Below are 13,537 nucleotides of genomic sequence, written 5' to 3' on the forward strand. Positions count from 1 at the left end.
ACAAGAGTTTCGTGTGCACTATTTATGTCGAATCTTAACAGCCTACCTCTACCTTTCGCCACTAGACTAGATAACAAATTATTATAAAAATACTCAACAGAAATAACCACATTAGCCTCGGTTCTGAATCTGGTTGTGAAATAAGACGTGGATGGGATATCGGTTTCGTTTTGTTGTAAATTATGATTATTAGAGACATAATTACGGATTAAGTTCTTTTCGAAAATGACTAGATATGTTTATGTGATAAGTTTTGTATTAAACAAAAGTATATCTAGTGACATATAATAAAAAAAAATATCGTTAGAATAAAATACGAGGCATCAGTATGGGATAATTGACATTGAAGGATGCATATTGATAAAACATATGTATGTTCAAGTAAAAATTATATTAAATAATATTATATTACAATTTATCAAATAAATAATTATTAAACTTAGTTGGATTTGGTTTGAGGCTATGATGCTGTGTCGTCTTTCTGTCTGGTGGGTTTTCGATCGTTGAGGCTCTCTACGATCATGCTGAGGCAGTCCAGACTTGAACCACCGATGGAAGAGTATCCTGGCAAAGAGAAAAAGACATTATGAAAATTAAAATAGGTAAATTGGTACAACATGTAAGATAAATGAATGTTATGTAATTCAGTGGCGAAGGGTAGAGGTAGGCTGTGGAGATCCGACATAAATAGTGCACACTAATCGTTGTCATTCATACTTTTTTTACCATGTCCGATCCTAATAAGATCATATGGGCCTCGAACAGAGTGGAGGTTTGTATTTACAGATTTTCTTTTTACGAGAAATGGATATCAGCCACTTGCTCAACCTATTAGGTCCATACCCTGACTCAAACACAAATTGAAAAACAATATGTATATTTACCAAACCCAGGATTCAAACCTGGGACCCACGGCGCTATAAGCCGACGCCTAAGCCGCGTGGCCATCATGGGTGTTACACTGAACTAAAAATACAAATTGCAGATGGTGTTGGTTAGTTTTTTAAAATTCATGTTACCTGCCTAACCAACCCATAATGGCATAATAGATAAAGGATCTATGATTTAATGGCATAATTTTAGATATTTCTATAATAGACATGTTTTTCATATATTATGCCTTGGTTTTCGCAGGGTTTAATTGAATTTTAAAAACTATATAACAATAATAAGTATTACAACAATAAGTATTACCTACTGACAAAATACTATTGGATGGATAATGCTTTGTGTTGGTAGATTATTTGTGACGCCTTTATGATTTTGTTTTGGTAAATACCTGTTTTATGAATATTATTCAGTTGAAAATGTCCCTTTGTGGCGGACGAAACCGGTCCAGATTTATTAAATAATAAAAGTGGAATAAGTACTAAAATTTTTAATACAATAATACAATGCAGTTCCACCATGAATTATTGACAGTTAACACAATAAAATAAATTGGCAGTATGATCACACCATTCCATCAGAATTAATAATATATGACAAGTGATAGAGTAAACAATGTAGGTACCAATATTAATAAATTTAAAGATGTCAAATGTTCAAAGGAAAATACTTTGAAATAATTACAAGATAAAAAGAAATTTTTATATACAACGTTTTTAAATTTTCTGTTGAATTATTATGCTCAATATGCTCAAACTTGTATTTGCTATGAAGCAAATAAAAAACAAACAAACAAATATAGAATACTGAAATGTCATTTTGACATTTCATTTTGATTTCCATAGTAACGCACGTACACATTAATAAATTAGTCGCTAGGACCACCTAGGACTTAGCAACCAATAAAAGTCTTTTACTTTGTACGGATTTTACTGAAATAACTTTCCATACAAAACAGAATAAACTGAAAATGAATTCAATTCTGCTTAAAGATGGCTAAGAGTAGGTATTAAAAGAATGCATTGGCATCGTGTTCTGATATATTCTAAAAGTTTCAAATGTCTAGCTAGTTGGGAAGTTAGTTAAAAATCGATTGCAAGATTTTTACTGGACAAACGACCACCGGACAAACAAGAATACGAGCTAATAAAAACGTTGTAAAATAGCGCCAATGAACTTAAAAACCAACTTAGAAATAGAAACCGAAAATACGCTATGTATAATAAGCCAGATATTAATTAAACTTAATGTGTTTGAATACCCAATGCGACAAGACATCTTACAAATACACAACTTATGAATATAAATTATTATTTTTTCTCATTGCAACACCGAAAGCAGATGAGACGGAGACAACCGGAAGTGGCTAACGTCAATTAGCCGCCGGACATGAAAGGCAGTTCCGCGCCATTTGGCCCGAACACCTCCCCCGTCCGCCATTTTGTGGCAATTAAAATAATGAGCCGAGATGTAAAATTAACACCGAGCGGTGGAATTATTATTATTGACAGTTTGGTTACTTGCCTGCCTACTGAATCGAGTGGGCGAAGACATGAACGAACGTTACGAAGTCGAATAATAATGAAATTATCTTTCATGTCAATCCGTTATGGGAGACTATCTTGTAAAATGGTAAAAATACTAATGGTATTTGAAGGCAGAATTTCCATTTCTAATAACGAGTAATAATGTATTTTATTTTCGTCCCATCTGGGAAATTTTATAATAAGTATATTTTTATCAATATATCACAGATTGGCAGACACATTGCACGAAGTAGGTACATATTATTATTTGCTGTAAAAATCCCACCACCTAAATAAGAGATGATCCAATTGTACAATCATACTTATTTGTTTTCATTGAACTAAGCATACAATTTGCAGATGGTGCTGGTCAGTTTTTAAAATTCAATTAAACTCTGCCTAAAACAAAGCATATAGTTTAGGTATGCTAAGGGTGAATAGTGCACACTTTTTCAGTCATACTTATTTGTTTACATTGAATTAAGAATACATACTACAGGTGGTGTTGGTTACTTTTTTCAAAATCCATTAAGCCCTGCCGAAACCAAACCATAATCGATAAAAGTATTCTCTATCTATAAAATATTTTTTGACTATTATCTACTATGGCATGAATTAGGCAGGGTTTAATTGAATTTTAAGAACTAACAAACACTATCTATACATTATAGACTTAGTACAGTGAAAACACATACGTTTGACTGAAAAAAATAGTATGCACCCTTCGCCACTGCCGTCTATATATTATGACGGGGCTGATATAATGTGATTATTTGAGATATAGGAGGGGGGACGTTTCAGATAAAAACAAACATTTTTCTGTTTTTTAACGTTTAGGGGGGGGGGGGGGTCTCAAAAATGTGACGTAATATAAACAGAGAATAAAAGGTTATGTGACGAAATGTGACGATGGGGGAGGGTTAAAAGTAGTCAAAATCGTGTGATGTCATACGTAATTTGTTATGCACTAAATTTTTATTTTTTATAAATTAAATATAAATGTACTTTATGTTTTATGTTTAAATATGAAGATTATTTAAACAAAACATTTACATTACCTAATATTATTAAATAAAGAGATTATTGGGAATACATGCTCAACGACAAATAAAAAAGATATGAAGAGATAGTATTTTGATGTGTTATTAATTATTATCAGTACCATTAAAAAATGACACGAACAGATTGAACGTGTGACCCACTCTAAATAGTTAGGAACATGGGATTAATATCAGGAAATAAAAACTGTAATTATTGTCTTTCTCAAAACGACGCCTCCATAGTACCTAATCAAGATATTCGATTTGGGACTGCGTATGGTTCGTAGTCATAATAATTGTTCTCGGAATCCTTTTTAAAGGTATGGGGAGCTATGGACGCTAAACCAGATGTCACGGAGAAATGAGTGCTTCAATACGTGGTTGTATAGATAGATGCATCCTCAAAAACACGACAAATGTTGATGTTCTCAATTGAATGGGAAAGGACCGAGAACCTCGAACACATTATGAGAGGACAAAAGTACAGCATTCCCCAAATTGTCATCCAAGGAAAGATCTACGGTAAGTAATTATAATAACACATCATAGCATGGCGTAAGAACCTCCCCCGTTTTGTTCCGGGTAGCAGATAATAAAGCGAAATCATCTTGATGGTGGCCAACCTCCGTTAGGGGATGACACGATTAGAAGAAGAATAAATAATTATTGTAACTCACTTTTGTCTTGTATGGGTTGAAATTTATTCGAGTCAGGTGAGTTCAATATGGGACGGCGGTCCGAGCGTGAACTCGGCGATCTTTCTTCCATTCCGGCAGCGTACGGGGGTGTGTTTGAGTCACCCTGCAAAAAATAATAATAAAAATACATAGAGACATCTGAAATACGCCATTACAAAATCATGTATAGACATCTAATCTATAGTATCTAACTTTATAGATAGCGTGGCGTGGTGTACCTAAGTTGTGTGATATAAATATACAGGTACTTTGCACGGATGCCAACATGATCAAAACCAAATACTATAATATATAAGACAGGGACGTTCAATACATGGATCGCGGTAAGGATTTTGGTTGATCGTACCGTAGGCCATATCGTCGGCTTAACTAGAAAACTGCTTATCTACAGTTTAGCAAAATGTTCAGGAGAGCATAAAAACTGAATAAAATCAGTTGTAACCAATATCATGTTGTGAATTTTACATATGTTACGTAAATAATAATTTTTGTTGATTTGGCATTCAAATATTAAGAAAAATTTTAACCTGTCTCCCAAAAAACACAAAAAATGCAGATACGTATTATTCTCTTTTCCTTACCAACATAAAATTTGGAGATACGCAGTTTGCGTAACTTATTTTAAGTATGCAAATTTAGTGTGAGGATACTAATATTACCCAATTATCAACACACAATGAATGTAACAGCATGATATAACAAGCTGAAAGAAGTACCTACATAGCAAGCTTTTCTCCTACCAAGTATAATCATAGGAAAATAAGTTTGAACTATTAACTTATGGAAGAATAATATTTTATTAAAATGTTAACATATAAAATTTTTACAAAAATAGTTTCTTGCACACTCTGACATATCTATTTCTGCATTTTAAGGATAGCACAGTGGAAGTTGATCTTCTTGATGCTTTTTTCGTACTGGTTTTTCTATTTGTTGCATTAACTGTTACAAGCGTATTAACCAACACTTTCTTTTCTGCCCAAGATAACTTCCAAAAAATCATTAAACATAACTCTCCTCTCTTCTGATATCGACTGATATTTTATAACAGAGCGATCTTTCTTTGAGGAACTGCAATTAAACCTTTCTTTCAGTGTTCTTTTCTCTTTGCCGATGCCATACTTCCATTTTCCATTTATTTTCTTTTTTCCTTTGTAAGATTCACCCTTTTCTCTCTTTTTTGCGATTGCCCATTGGTTTTTATCCATCTGACCCGTTTGAGATCTTCGTTTATCAACTGTGTTATCTTCAGTTGACAGACTAGCATTAATCTGTACCTCCTTTTTTGTATGTATTCCTTCCACCTGCTCTGCAAAGACTAACACATCGTCTAGCGAATTGTTATTCGAATCCATTTGGATGTAGTTTTGAGTCTCCACTTGCTCAATCAAACAATGAGTTGTCTCTAAAATGTTATTTGACTCCATTTGGATATAGTTTTGAGTCTCCGCTTGCGCAAACAATGAGTTGTCTTTTCTTCATAACCATTTTCCACCTGTGCTACCGAAATGCAAATTTCACCTAATTCAAGATTGTTTGAATCAATAATTGTATTTACAGTCCTTGTCTCCACTGGCTCAATTTTCTTTGTGAGACTACCATCATCATTGACGACGTAATTTTTAAGGGCATTCATAATTTTATGGGCTCTTAACGACGACATGGTTGATTTCTGTAACATAAAAATTCAATGTGTCACTAACCCCTTCCGTGAATTTTAATAAAACAAGTAAATAACCATAATAATATTTATTATCAAACTGTAAATTATTTTCTATACTTTTGTAGTGTCAGTAATTAAGTTTTAGTACAAGAAATGGGATCAACAAAAATAATAATATCATATTAATCGTATTACAAACGCCCGCAAACTGCGTATCTACTGACACACTCTTATGAGAAAAGTAGGTATCTACCACAGTGAATTTAAAGTTCATTTTAAACATGTAAACAGCACTTTTTCATATAAACTTAATATTTAATGATATTATAATGACATAACATACCTCGAATAATGTGAAGATTCGTTTAAAAACACCAAATTTGAGCAATTGAACTAGTCTGAACAGGAACGTTGCTCGCTGCTCGCCAAACTTAGAGCGAATGAAAGCAGATACGCACTTTTCTTGTCACTAATATGATGTTAGAAGTTACGCATTTTTCTAAAGCGAAGATTGTGCAAATGCCATATTTTTTTTAATTATACGTAGTTTGCAGTTCGATGACGTATAAAATTCTCTACAAAATGGCGTTCTCAACTTTTTTTCGACCAAATACGTAGATAAGCAGTTTTCTAGTTAAGCCGACGATATGAATTAGAGACATAAAAATTTAAAAACTGTCTACACTCAGTTGCAATAAAATGAGATTTTGAAGCGGAAGCAATGTCCATTCCTATTTTTATTTCTTCCACCTGGCTACTTGGAGTTCGTATTGCATTACTCACGGCAGGAATATGAGAGAGAAACTATCTGAATCTCCGCACTTTAAATGGAAATTTAGGCTTCACCTTCGTGCAGCGGGGTCTTTGCACAGTAGGAGAATTAATATTTTGACGATGAGTGCCCAAAATAAGACCAAAATTCAGATTCATGACAAATGAGAAATCGAATATTTCTTGGTGATGGTTGCAGAATATTTTGAACGATCACTATCTCTGTAAATTCAATGACGGAGAATGCCAACTCTAATGTATAATTATTTTGAATTATTATTCATTATTTATGCTAATTTCAATTAATTTTAACAGTTGCTACGTGTGCGAACCTACGTTAAAATTACTTGCGATATTGCATCCATAGATAATATTTTGAAGAGAACCCAATCTGCATACCATAGATAATAGACAACATTGTTATAGAAAATACATAATGCCAACAACAGCTAAAAACAAAAAACAGGCGATTTTGACAAGAGTAGAAAATGATGAAAAAAATTTATTGAGTCATGCGGGTGTCGATGCAATGCGGTACGCGTGTTGTTGTATTAATTTGAAAAAAACCTGCAATGCATAGGACCGAGAGATATGGACTCAGTTTGGATGGAGGTATTCATTCAGCAATGCATATATCCAGACTGACAATGATGATTATTGACGCTATTACCTTATACAACAATATGTATAACATGGCGTACTATATCATTGAATGTGTGTTAACTGAGAGCTGTAATAAAAAAGGGTAAAAAGGGTACTACAATAAAGTATTTCAGATCCATTATATTGTTTAGAAGTTTTGAAATAGCTCTGATTGACCGATTTGACCCTACGATTAAATCTCAAATGCCTCAGCCCGCTAGCTGAGCATTTGGGACATGTGCCAAGTGTCCTGGGTTCAAGTGTACAAGACATTTCGAATTCATACATTTAAAAATCACCCGGAGTTAATTAACATTATTTTATCGTGGGTTATTTTTCTCAGCGAATGATTAACAATCAATCTCGGTGAACAGTCGATTAGGATACCTTCTCAAATGTTGTGCGTGTCCGGTAATTTGAACGATAATACTCGTTGTTGGAAGGATAATTGGACGAATCCATCAAGCCGTTTCACAAAAGGTAGAAAGGCATTCAAGCCTAATGGAATTTTCATCGATCAGCTTGCTCTTTACCAACGCGATAAGTTTATACGTATTAAAAAAATGTGAGATTTATTTTATGTAGGTATATATTGTAAGTTAAGGTTTTATTGACATTGCATGACTTTTAAAAAAATCGGTATGTGTACTTATGTTCGCGCGTTAGTAGTTATACTTCTTTGGCGTAACAAAACAAAAACAAAACTGGTGATAACCTACATTCTTCGACTATCTCTTAATTATCTTGTTAAATTACACACTCAAGAAAAAGAGCCGCTTATTGGGCGCCGTTGGTTTATTTCTATACACTTTAACTTATATTACTAAATTATATAATTATTTCTCGTTTTTATTTTTAAATTAACAACTGTCACTCTGGCGTTTAATCGTTTGTTTACGTAAGAAATTGTAACAATTCTACTATCAAACTTGCGTTTGTATACAGCTGACTGATTCGCAGCTAACTTCATACTTTCGTAACGGTGTGCGCGCGCAGCTCTCAATTTCACTCTCTACCAACCGTCCCCAAAAGAAGTATCACGTCATAAAACAATCCTATTCAAATGTAAGCACTAGCAGAGTTCAGAATGACTTAAGAGGTAAATAGATATGTACCCACTGCGGCGAAGAATGGGGGCCTGAGCCGATGTCTGTTTATCTTCAGGATGTGGTATAGAAGGATCTAGGAATCATACAACCTATAATAGGAACGGTTACTCAAATAGTTGTATATTATTTATAGTGTGTATAGATTGGTGTATAGATTTATCTTATCACAAACACTAATAACTCAAGCGACGAAATAAATCGCCGGATCAACCTCGACAACCGGTGCTGTTTGGTCTCCAAAGGCTTCTGAAAACCAAGGCATTCTTAAGAAAAACCAAGACAACCATATATCAAATTATCCTACGTCCAGGATGGATCAGAATACGAATCAGAACGCTGGGTACTACTCAGCAAATAAAATATCTTTGAGAGGAGAGTTTTGTGACTGTTCAAGAAGATGGCATTTGGAGGTCAAGATATAATGAGAAACTGTACAAACTTTATGGGGGCGAAAAGATCACGTAGCATATAAAATACAGAAACTGCGCTGGATCGGCCACATGCATAGCATGCCGGAGGAGATACCAGCAAGGCAGGCTACGTGCGCAACCCCCGATGGCAATAGAATATCTAGACAGCTGAAACTGAAATGGGTGACTTACGCCACAGAAGATTTAAGAATGGTTGGCCAAAGCAACTGGAGAGTGTTAGCGCTGAATCATCCAGGATGGACCATAAACGAAGATCATGATGATAGATTAATTAGATTACAATATTCAAGCAGTAAAGCAATACAGTCCGAGATGTGTGATGCGTGCAATGTCAAATTGAAGTCGAATTTAACTATAAACTCTCCAATTCCGCTTATTTTGACAATATCTGCACACAGAACCACGCATGTAATTAACTAATAATTGGATGAATACGCAATTAAGGTGGGATGTCATAGTAGAATTAGTGTAAGTTTTCTTCAACTGAACGAACAATGCAAAGTCACCTGTACTTAAATTTAGATCAGAGGCAAGGCCTGAACAAAAACGAACCATAACTGCGAGTGAGTAAGCATTCGGCACGGTTATATCTCCGCACGATGCGTTAGAGTAAGATAGAATTTCTACGGCTGAATTAAATATTTTTTGTAAACGTAGGAGGTAGATATGGATTTGACTGATTACATTTTTTTAAAAACGTGAGCACATGTTGCGGAAATTTATTGTTTTTGTATTAAATATAATGTTAGTAGTAATTATTTTTAGTTTATTTTAGTAGAACATATTGTTGTTAACTATGTTGTGTTTAAATTTGGTAGCCGTACTGAGAAGCAACACGATGGTTTAACGTTTCATAGTTAAGTTGATTATAATAAAATCGAGGTTCTACTGTGCGTTATACGCAAGAAACATGACTTCATTTTGCCGAAAAATATGCGCTATCTATATTTATCATTACTCTGAGATCAGAGGTCTTTTTTGCTACAATTTCATACATTTAGGCTTCTGATCTATATAAGAAAGATTTTTGAACTGAAATACAATTTCAACTAGATCTTGCAAGTTGAAAAGAGTCTTTGGTAACTTCTGAAGCGAAACCCTGTAGTCATTGAATACCCAACACGACAAAGAAGAACCCATCCAATCATTGCGTAAATTCGTTGTTAGAATGGGATTCGGTTAAATCAATATAATACTGGATAGTCTTGCTTGCTTTTGCTTTGGGGGGGGGGGTACTATTGACTTAAAAGAGGCGTTAAGTAAGGATGGGGAGATATCAAAACCGAGAACATCTACGAAATACAATATAACCAAGTGACAGCTAGACAATAGAATAACAACGCCAGATTAAATTATTTTGATAGATTCACATTGCGAATTTGATTCCGCTTGTCATATATAAATAACACTTAAATTTATTATATTATTAATATTAGATATAGTGTAGATTTTTGCGCGTTCGTTGATTATAATTATAATATGTATTGTGGAGTGCTGCCAAATTCTACTCACGGCTCGCTGAAACCATTATTACGAGCAGTTTAATTTGTATTTCATCAAAGTAATTTAGTGTTACTATAACATGGTATTGTTTATTACTACATACAATGGAGTAATATTATTATACACGAACGTATTAGGGTTTTGAAATAACATAAAATACATTGAATATTAATTACCTCTTAAGAACACATGTAAAAATCAAATAAATAATTATAAATGTCCAACATTTAAATATCAGAGTTCGTTTAATCTTCGATTCTTAAATCTTGTTTAATTCAGTCTTATGTGCCGGCTAGACGGCAGCGACTTGCCTGCGCGGTATAGAGACTTGCCTGCCCGGTATAGTTTGTGGAAAAAATACGGAACACTTTTACAGCGCTTTTTGGTTTGCGCGAGCTACAGTTTTCCCGTCCATACACACAGATTTCCCGATACAAACCGGTTTGCGCAGGTAAGCTTGTGATAAAGCATAAGCATCTAACCGGCGCTTTAAAAACTAAATAATATGATATATCCAATAGTACCCAGTGTTATCAATATCTTCTTCTTCTTCTTCTTTCACCCTGTCACGTCCCAACATTGGGGCATAGGGCAAGCACAAGTTGGCGCCACTTCCCTCGGTCCATCGCCAACTCCTGTGCCTCCCGCCATGTCAGACCTGCAGCACGTAGGTCGCTTTTGTAGCATCGCTGCAGGGTGAGGGAGGGCCGGCCACGGCGACGGAACCCTTGAGGCTGTGCCACAAGGGTACGAAGTGCCGCACTCTTTGGCGGCATCCGGAATACATGTCCCAGCCACGTGAATCGTCTCTTCGTGATAACTTCAATCACCGAATCTACGACTATATAATTATAAAGTAGACAACTGGTGGATAAATGCCGTCATTCAGTGGTACCCAAGGGGCATTAAACGCCCACAGGGACGCCCTAATACTCGCTGGATAGACGAGCTCATAAATATCGGTGGATGTACGGGGCAGTAAAGAACTAGGGCCCGAGAATAGTGAAGATAGCTAGGGGAGGCCTTCATCCAGCAGTGGATCGACCCCGGTTGATGATAATGATTATCAATATAGGTTAGAGTTTTTATATTAGATTTAATGAAAAAAATCGTCAAAAGTCAACATTTAAAGTATTTAAACCAAGATTTTGTCGATACATATTCAGATTCTAATGGATTGAAGTTTTGGTTTTGTACTATTCCATTTGAGTCGTTTTTTGCGACCCGGGTTTCGCCTTTCAGCATTCGGTACCTGAAGATACAAGTATTACAATAGGTACTTAAATCCATTAGAATTAAAATTCAAATTCTATCATGTACCTTCGGTCGATATTATTAATACATATTATCTACTAAGATGTTTTAAAGCTTTTAAATCAACATTATTGCCATGAAAAATCATCTATAACAATACTATTTTTAGGTAAAATCAGCATTTGTTTTTTTTTTATTCTCCATGATATCTATGGAATGGATGTTACACGAGCGATCTACGCGATGCTAGGGGTTACATGATACGAGGCGCAGGATGTGGCGGTGGATAAAAAGGTGCTTGCATATTGTTCCGAGGCTGGGGAGTAATACGGTGACTTAAGTAAGTCATACATAATTATGAGTGGCGTGTGAAAATCATATAAATACTTAAGAGGACGTTCTACAGAAATGGCCTTGAGAATTGAAAATATGATTTTTTAACATGTGGTCCATAATATCTGGTCTACTAGTTAATATAAAAAGGTCGTGTCAAAGTTGTTTGTGTTAATAAATTTGCTCTGTGACTGATCCGACTCATATTTCACATTTATTTCATCAGGGCTGTCGAAGACATAAATCATAATATATATTTATAATTTTAAATTTTTATTTATAATATATATTATTTAAGTTTTGTGCATCTAATGCCGGGTCCACACTGGCAACAAGTTAATTTGCTGGCAACCTCGTTAGATTTTACGATAATTATTGTAAAATTTCTTAAGCAATTATGGTAAGTATCGTAAAATTTAATGAGGTTGCCAGCAACTTGTTGCCAGTGTGGAAATGGCTTAATATCCACTGTGGTTCACGTAGTGGCATGGACCTGGGGTTAGCTAATTCAGGAAGTCAACACCCATGATAGAATTTTTTCCAGTTTTGGTTGCATTATATTCCAAAACTCTTCTGTAAAAATCGTTTCCGAGTTTATAAATGGAAATTTCTCGGTGTACATAGTAAACAAACCTACGAATAAAAAAAGACAAAAAGGAACATACTGATTCATCGCAGTAAAATCTGGTAATCAAATTCGCCATTTTGAAAAGCGACGATTTTGCGTAAACAAATATCACGTGGTCTGTACGTGTGCGGCAAACTTCGAATGTGTTTGTAATTTTGTGCAAAGTGCGAATGTAATGTTTTCAAATAATTGATATGGATTAATTATACCATCGTATTATTTTCTCGAAATCATAAACATACTATAATAGTATTTGAGTATCAACCTATGTTCAATTTGAATTGGGTTATAATAATAATATACCCGTATATATATCAATAGTATGTTTGCTACAAAATCCACCCAAGTTATCAGTACGTACTTGCACAGGTTTGATTAAAAACCATGATGAAATTAACATTTAAAAAATATGAATGCTTAATATTATTTTGACAGCCCTGTTTTCTGATCGGCTTCATGTCGCAGGTGTTCATAAAATAATAATAATTCTCCGCGCGGCAGAAATTATCAGTAATAATAATAATATTTCTTGAAATAAAATCTCCGATGATTAGTGATTTTTGCGAAAAGATCGATTTAAATTGACGTAGTTACGACGCCGAGGTCCTTTTTATACTAAATTATATTTGAACGGCGGGCTCTTCAGCGGGCCCTTGTGAATTTTTATTCCGCTAAGAATTTGACCATAATATTTACTCGACTATTTAATATTACACATTACCTATGTATGCCATCCGGATTAAATTAAGAAACTATATGATTTTATAAAACCTTTCTTACACGTTTATGTATGCTGGAAAATGTCGATACGTAAAGAAGGCTAGAATATAATTTTTATACTTAATAAAATTTATGCAGATGACAATCTTATACCCCGTTTACACGTTCATGGATTTACTGCTGGCAGTACATATTATCGCGGCCATAACAAGAAAGTGTACTTGTAAACATGCATTATTCTGCAGGTGCAAGATTGCAAGCATGAAACAAAAAAGTTCGGAAGTAACTGAATTTTCATGCGACAGTTGGGATTTTTTGATCTACGCCTACG

At 34.5% G+C, this 13,537-nt stretch overlaps 1 protein-coding gene across 2 annotated transcripts in view; it reads right to left on the reverse strand.

The window, feature by feature from the left end:
- Positions 1-381: 381 nt before the first annotated feature.
- Positions 382-13,537, reverse strand: part of nau (myogenic-determination protein nautilus) — a 58,379-nt gene continuing 45,223 nt past the window's right edge. For both annotated transcript variants that reach the window (XM_085956311.1, XM_085956312.1), the window contains exons 4-5: positions 4,132-4,255; positions 382-564 (exon numbers count right to left, since the gene is read on the reverse strand). In XM_085956311.1, coding sequence (XP_085812437.1) covers positions 461-564; positions 4,132-4,255 — 228 coding nt within the window. In that variant the 3' untranslated portion in view covers positions 382-460. The remainder of the gene's footprint in view (positions 565-4,131; positions 4,256-13,537) is intronic.

This window comes from Rhyacophila brunnea, unplaced genomic scaffold (genome assembly GCF_057557595.1).
Source record: "Rhyacophila brunnea isolate RB1 unplaced genomic scaffold, BYU_Rbru_1.0 scaffold_6, whole genome shotgun sequence".
Lineage (NCBI taxonomy): Eukaryota > Metazoa > Arthropoda > Insecta > Trichoptera > Rhyacophilidae > Rhyacophila > Rhyacophila brunnea.